This window comes from Cantharellus anzutake (assembly GCF_015039405.1).
Source record: "Cantharellus anzutake strain C23 chromosome Unknown EI90scaffold_69, whole genome shotgun sequence".
Taxonomy (NCBI): domain Eukaryota; kingdom Fungi; phylum Basidiomycota; class Agaricomycetes; order Cantharellales; family Hydnaceae; genus Cantharellus; species Cantharellus anzutake.
Window position 1 is genome coordinate 124,169 of NW_024067019.1, and position 7,982 is coordinate 132,150.

General features: G+C 48.6%; 1 protein-coding gene across 1 annotated transcript; it reads left to right on the forward strand.

Moving 5' to 3' along the window:
- Positions 1-6,233: 6,233 nt before the first annotated feature.
- EI90DRAFT_3292460 (6,7-dimethyl-8-ribityllumazine synthase) lies at positions 6,234-7,692 on the forward strand (the record flags this gene model as incomplete). The annotated part of the gene is made up of 4 exons (XM_039067337.1): positions 6,234-6,286; positions 6,490-6,738; positions 6,828-7,279; positions 7,338-7,692. 3 exons carry the CDS (start codon positions 6,234-6,236, stop codon positions 7,243-7,245), a joined length of 720 nt encoding a protein of 239 aa, XP_038910997.1. The 3' UTR covers positions 7,246-7,279; positions 7,338-7,692.
- Positions 7,693-7,982: the final 290 nt, after the last annotated feature.

Below are 7,982 nucleotides of genomic sequence, written 5' to 3' on the forward strand. Positions count from 1 at the left end.
CCTCCTTTCCGTTTCTGGGTTATCGCCTGCCTTTCCGCTAACCCGTGAACCAACTCGTCGGTAATATTCAGTCGGCTAATGGTTAAACCCCGTTAGCTCCGCTCCGTTCGGCTCCGCCAATTGCGGAACCGTCTCCGCTGTAACCATATATATATCCCACTTGTACATAGGTTACGCCCCAGTAGAAAAATCAACTAGAGTTCCCCCCTAGGTTCTAATTGCCAGTCAGTAAGTTAGGGCACGGACGTGTCACTAGGCACAGCGCTCCTGGCAGAAGTCGCTGAGGCCGAAGCCCTCCGTTACAGAGACATTCTTTCGTCTCAAGTCTGGTCTCTGACATCCACCTGAATGTCTGCTTGTTTGAGCAGATTGTTTGCAGTGGTCCTGTGTAGCCACTGACGTTTGGCATGAATATCAATAGATATTCTACCATTCCCAGGAATCTTAGGACTCCTGTGTGGTCTACTGGCTCTCGCCAGTTGCAGATTTTTTCCATTTTATCCGCTTGAGCATGGATGCCTTGTTCATCCACATGGCTTCCTAGAACGTCTAGGATTGGGGCAAATGGCTGGAATTTTTTCTGGCTTATGTAGAATTTCGCCCCCTTTAGGCGAGTGAACAACCACAATAATGCTTTATTGCGGTTCTCCACTGAGCTTGTGCTGGTGAATATATTGTCGAACCAGACGTGTAGGCGTCTGCCTACTTCTCCTTGTAGTTCCCAGGTCAGCGTGCGCTGGAAGGTGCAGGGAGCGTTGCAGTCTCCTTGCTGCATTGTGTTCAAGTTGTACCTCCTGTGGGGTGTAGAGAATGTCGTCCTATGGACATTGTCTGGATCCACGTGTATTTGTTCATACACGTCTGACATATCGATCTTAGATCGGTATGTTGCTCTGGCAACTGATTCTTGGATCAGTCGCATGTCTGGCATTGGTGTGACATCGAGGATTGTGTTTGAGTTACGATTCCTCACGTCTATTACCATGCGCAAAGATCCATCTGCTTTGCGGATACACAGTAGCAGGCATGCTCGCTCGCTGTTCGTGGGATACCACCATCCTGCTTTTACATAGCGATCTATTTTGGTCGCTAATGCTTCCTGCAGTGCTACAGGACATCTTGGGGTGTTTTCCCAAAATTTCTTGTTCGGATCCTTCAACGGGATTCGATGGTTCCCCTCTCTCAAGGGAGGCATTTCTAATGGCACTGGCGCCATTACGGTTTCGAATTTCTCTCTCCACCACTCCCTGAGTATTTCAAACTCGGGGTTGTTCATGGAGAGACCTTCCAGATGTGGTACGTCTGGAAGTTCTAGTCCTTCCGGACTAGGGTTGGGCCAACCTTCAGGGTACTTTCTTTCGATTACCCTGAGGTGTGTTTCAATCCCACCTCCCTGTCAGGGGGGCTTCTTTTTTGGTTGTTCTCGAGCTCTTGCTCGAGTTTTCCATCCATGTGATCTCGTCACATGGTCTTCGCTTACTCCAAGGGTATCTATGTTGCCCTTGTTCACTGTTCTCACTTTGTGGGACCAGAAGTCTAAGCTTACCTGGTTTTTGTTTAACCAGGGGGCACCGAATATGGCATCGTATCTATCGATGTTAATTACATCGAAGTAGTGTTTTTCTACGTGGCCGTTGATCTCAACATCCACGTTTGTTCCGAACAGGATCTGTGATCTTGTTCCTTTCATCCCCATTTGAAGGATGACTGGGTTCTCCAATCGGAGAATTGGGATGTGGACCGCGCAGACAAAGTCCGGCGATATAGCATCCGTTTCGGCTCCACTGTCGAATAGTGCATAGGCTTTTATGCCTGCTATTTTTATGTGAGCTGTCAGCGTTCTCTTTGTTGAGAGCGGTCTGTTTGCAGGGTATTTTCCTGCATCTTTTGAGATGCGGAATTTCACATCAAACAAGGGGGACTGGGTTTCAATGGACTTTTGGTCCTTCTTCCCTTTGTCCTTGTTTTCTTTGGGTACTTTGGTGTATTTTTGGTGCTTCCACCAAGGCTTCAGCGACTTTTTCATCTGCCGTGTTTTCTAACTGGCGTGCTACAGCCAGTTTGATTTTGTAATTTATGTCGTCGTGATCGACGACTGACATTGGGCCCATGTCAGGGCACACCCGCCTGACCCGGCCCCACCCGGCCCCACTTCACCCGGTACCCCACCACCCAGTCCTCCCCTACCTCCTTCCCCCTTCTTCTTTCTTTCTTCCTCCATTCCACTCTCTCTTTACTTGTCTCACCTTCTCTTTATTTTCTCTTTATTCTACACGGACGACCTTTCCTTGTATCAATGTACCATTGACCCACCTGCAGCGCGCTCACGACACGCCCAGCCCGGGCGCCTCGGGCGACCCCCGCTATGTCCAGCTCGCGCGCCCACAGCGGACGCCCTTGGGATCCCCCACGGGGACACCTGGGTGACTACGGCTGTATGCGAGGATGACGTGGCACCCGTCATGTGACCTAAGCCGCATGTATATAAACATACCTGAAGTGGGAACCGAAGAAGTAGCCTTCTTCTCACCCTTTTCCACTTCAGGTAAGTAACATAGTATCCCCTTTTAATAATAATAACACCCTTTTCCACTTCAGTCTAAGTGGCCAGGGACTGCCTCCTGAGCCGGGCCCGCCAGTACGCACGCCCGCTCCACACCCCGCGAGGCTTCTAGTGTTGGGCGTCTCACCCGGGCCTCCTCTACCCCGGACGCGTCCCTGACAGCCCATCCTTATGGTCCCAATGTTGACTTCCTCACCCTCTGAGTCGGGTGAGTATTGAGGTCCTTCGTATGGGTCCTCTACTTCAAAGCTTGATGCTCCGGAGTTACCAGAGTTGTTCTCTGGTTTTTCGTTTGATGAGTCTTCCGACTCTTCTTCTGTTGTGGTCACAATCTCCATGGTGGCTATGCGCCTTGGTTTTTCTTCACTCATTGCATTGTGTCTTGGGCAATCTTTCGTTTGCCCTATTTTGCCGCATTTGCCGCAAATTGGAACTGACTTTTGGTCGGTTTTCCTCGAGTTTTTCGAGGATGTATCCTCTTTCCATCTGGGTTTCGGCTCTTCAGCCTTCTTTCCTGATGGGAGGGCTCTGCCGCGGCTCATGGTTGCCATGGTAGTTGTTCAGGTATAGTATCCTGATTTGTAGGCTGAAGACATCTTCAGCCCATTGATTATCTCGTCTACACAAGATATTGCTTTTAAAATCTCCTCGTTTGAGAAGTCTGCTCTGATTCTATCATGAGCAATCATTTCCCTCTTCCATTTGAGGGGAATGTAGTTTAGGAACCTGGTGTTGAAGGATGCCTGGTCTGGCGGCGTCACCATCTGGGACGCTGCTTTGGACAGTTCTAGGTAGAACTGTTTTAGGCCTTTTTCCACTTCGTATTTGACGTTGTGGTACTTCTTTGTCGCGTTCAACACGGCAGAGGCTTTAATGAAAGTTCTCATCAATATGTTGAGAACTTCAAGGAACATGCCCTTGTCTCCTCTGAGGAGAGTTTCGTCTTGGAGTCTTATTCCGAGGTCGAATGCGGGTCCCCCTAATCCGCGAATCAAGCAGTCCAGATGGACTTTGTCGAATTGGGGACCTTTGCATCCTCGCAAAGTGAGGAATCCCAGTAGTTCTGTGAACCACTGCCAGAACAATTCCTTGTCATTCTCCCCTGACCATTTCTTGTCAGGGAATGCTGGCCCATTTTTTAGGGCTTCAGGCTTCACTCCTTCTGGGTAGGGAGTGAGTATTCTCACTTTGGCCATTCTTATGGCCTTTTCGTACCATTTCTCCAGGTACTCCTCTTGCTCCCCTGCCTTTGCGGGGTCACTATCCAATGGAGATCTCTCCTTTGGGGGGGTTTTCGCTGGGGGAAATCTTTCTCGCAGCATTTCTTTGGTTTCAGGCGAATTCGCCTGAAGTTGTATTTGGATTCTCTCATTGCTTTGAGAGAGTGTGGTTGAGTTACCTCTCTGTTCGAGAGGTCCATCGTAAGTGGACGTTTGGCTGAACCTTTGGTACATGCCAATTCTCCTCCTAATTTCTGAACGATGCCTTCTTTCGGCATTGTCTTCTCCTATCCTTGGGAGAAGGATCTCCTTAGCGTCTCTGTCGAGTCGCTGATGATACTCCAGTGTGCTTTCACTGGTGGTTCTTCTTGTGAATTTTTCACGAGTTCTATTTATGTCCTGGACCGTGGTCCAAGGGTGTTTATTTTTTTCCTCACTTTTTTGTGAGAAGTTTATTTCCTTCAGCAAGTCCGTCTGTTCGCTGATTTTTTCAGTCAATGCATCGATTGCATTGGCCATTCTTTCTAGAGTTATCTTTAGACGAGCCATACTATTGTGGTTCGTTTCCTCAATCTTTTTTTGGATCAAGTTTATCGCGTTTATTATGTGCGATTCCTGGTTTTCCAGGAGGAAGTTTGGTTGGGTGAGCAGAGACTCTCCCAGTTGACATTGCCGCTTCTGGGGGTTCCAGAAGGGGTTCTTGGAGTGAACACTCCATGCTCGCTTTGTTTAGGCGAGGCCGTTGCAGAGTGTGCTTCCCTTTCATAGAGGGGTCTGTTCGCTGGTTTTTCCTTACTTTTCCGTAAGGCTTCCTCAGCAAACTCCCTCATTTCAGTTCGCCTCCTCTTCATTATCTCGGAGACCTCCTCCAAGGTTGGTGACCTTGCCTTGTCTGGCATGGTGTGGGGGAGTGTAAACAGCGGAAGTTCTTTTGGAGCTTCCACGCTCTGGGAGATCCTGCTCTCAGGGCATATCTTCATGCCTTCTCAGGCTTTCAGCCTGAGGAGAAGTTGGTCTTCACTTTCCATCCTCCATTCGGACAGAACCTGGAACAAGTCCAGTAGTTTTTTGGATAGCCGATGTGGGGGCTCTTCCCTTTGTTTTCCTTTGTCTGCCTTTGGGGCTTGACTTGGGGACATGAGGGAGGACTCCAGGGGATAGTTGGGCCCTGGAGTTTCCTGCGACTCTATCCGATCAGCTTTTTGGGCTGATTGTTTGGTGCTTACGCATTTATCGCGCAAGTCATTCACCTCATGAGGAGGTGAAGGATCTTCCCCAGCTTGGGTTAGATCAGTATGTTGTGGAGTTCTAGGGGTATTAGGCCCTGCACTTACTCCATGTAAGTTTCTAAAACCTTCAGGGGCCAGCCCTGAGGTGGTTGCTAATGCCGGATCGTGTTGATCCTCATTGTCATCTGATGATGGCTGTTGGTTTGAATCTCCCATGATGGGAGATTGCGGTTTCTTAATAAACTGCTCGTTTCTTTTTAGCATCGCTGCAGATGCGACCTTGCCCTTGCAGGCGGGTTTAGGCGCCATAGGTGCTACCGAGTCAGATGTTAAGATTGGATAGTTTTTGTGGGTTGTGTTGTAAAACACACCTCACACACTTAAAAAAGTGTGAGGTCTCAGGGTAGCTCAGCACACAGAGCCGTAAGTGATACAAGTGTGTGTATTTTACGGTAGTGTGTAAGCAGTTACCCGGAGGTTCCCGCTTACCCACATGACTATATGTATCTAATTACATGTGGCTCGGGGTTCGGGGCTATTGCCCTGACATATACCAACCTCAGTCTCACAGTTGTGAACGCAATGAGAACTGAGGGCGTCAGCAAAGGAAACATTGAGCTTTTAAGCATCAATTAATCAAATGTAACAGGAGTGAGGATTATTACAAATAAAGGAAGGTGAAGTGACCAACAGGTCGGAAAAAGGAAGATAAATGCTAAATAAACATGGAATGATCAGACAGTAGAGACCGACTAGAAATAAACCTAACATCAATCATCAGGCATCTCACCGAGATCATGTAGGTTGGGTATCCTTGCGCTAAAGCGTCGAACCAACTGTTGCTGTCTTACAACAAGCACTGTGAGTTGAATTGAGGATTGTCTGAAACAATAAAAGGGGTTGACAGAGGGGGGACACACCGTCTCTTACTCCTGCCTTCGGCACTTAACCAGAGAGAAAGTGGTCTGGAGAAGTGTTGTTTGGAAGGCAAGCCACCCTCTTCATGGTTATTAACAAGGGGAGCTGGGTCTCTAAGCACTATGATCTCCTCCACACATGCAGAGTTCCTCTTCTCAGTGCCTATCAAGTGACATGCTGGTGACATCAAACCTAAACACCGATCTGAACATCGCAAATGGAACTTGAGGAGAAGCGGTGGGGGCCGAGGGTTTCGCTTTGTTGCCCACCATCCTGCCCTCTTGGAAGTCGCTCAAGTGCTCTATGGCGCCCGACAAAGATGGAGAACTTGCAGTCACAAAGTTCTCATTTGCAAGGTACATGACCTGTGTGCGAAGCCTTGAAGCAGGCAGACTCAAGTACATATGCTTCGAATATGCCGGCAAATACTACTTGGGAAGCAGCAAGGTATCGGGCACTGGTTAATACAATTCGTTGGATAGTCACATGCTATTGGGAATCACATGAGAAGTAAAAGTAATATAAACACATTTTTCCCACGCACTTGTGGGTTTGGAAGTGACCTTGCAAGCAAGGTAACCGGAATCATGAGCGAAGACCATACCGTTAAAGGACTATCACCCTTTGGTACGCAGTACGACGGCTCCAATCTGCGCATTGCGATCGTCCACACCAGATGGAACAAGGTGGTCATCGACGCGTTGCTAGTGGCGACGCTGAGGAAGCTCAGGGAAGCTGGTGTTAAAGAGGGTAACATTGTCATTCAGAGCGTCCCTGGAAGTTTTGAGCTCCCATTGGCATGCGCAAGGTATGTACTTGTCGTGTTAGGCGCGACGATGGTCGTAAAAGTCTGCGCGAAAGCTTCCGCTCCACCTAAAATGCTTGTGTGTTCGTTAGGGTCATATCTGCATCTCAAATCCAGGCATATTCAACCGCAACGGATCTACTCAGTGGCGCGAACTCGTTATTGTCCCTTGACTCTCGTCCCAACACACCTGCCATCGCTTCGTCAAAGCCGGCCAACATACCATCTCGACCATTTGATGCCGTTATCGCGATTGGGGTTCTTCTCAAAGGCTCAACGATGCACATCTCTGAAGCGGTTTCTACAGGACTCATGCGGGTCCAATTGGATAGTGGGGTTCCGATAATATTCGGGGTATTGACTGCGCTGGCGGATGTGCAGGCTCTAATCAGAGGGGGAATAGGTGGCCCGGATGGCAAGCAGGGTCATAACCATGGGGAAGACTGGGGTGCTGCTGCGGTTGAAATGGGAAGTCAAGCTCGAGGGTGGGCGCAGGGGAAATTCGCATAGGTCTAGCCCTCATTGCATGGGTCCGGTGTTATGGGTGAGCGTTCTGGATCGCGCGTCCATGATCTATTGAGGAGTCTAATGGAACTGTACAGCTCTTTGTATCCCGTATTGTTGTAGGTTAGAGATGTGCTTTGGACTCGAACGTGGCGCGCGAGTGAGTGAGTGAGTGAGTGGATATTCAGCCTGCAAGCTTAGGCTGCTCCTGAGAACGCCGAGGCAGAGGGAAATAACAAAAATTAGTCTGATCTGTGTACCCGCTCCTTTGTCCGGGTAGATCGAGAATTACCGCCACAGCTCAAAAACTGATGCAATAACTTGACTCCGAATTATCGAGGGAATGTAGGAATAAAACAGACTGTGGTGCAATTTGAGGCGGCCAATTTGTTGAAAAAAACTGTACTCCGGAGTGGAATTGAGACAAAAAATGGTCCCAAAGCAATGAGTCACGAAGATTTAGATCCTCCTTAATATGGCGGCTGTATTTTCGAACCGCTTATTTGGCTTTGATTCTTGTTAAATATGACCATATTCTGTACTGTGAGAGAACTAGCGTTACAAACTAGGGCTAGACAAAGTCATTGAGTAAAGGTCTAATGAGACCAAGAAATGAGACCTCACCTCAGTTCACGATAGTGTAACTGAGGAGAGAGAGAAGACAGTCATGACGAGTGGCTTTTAAGCCTACAATGACAATCATCTGCAGCTGGTGAGTCCGTGCACCATAATGGTGGGATGTG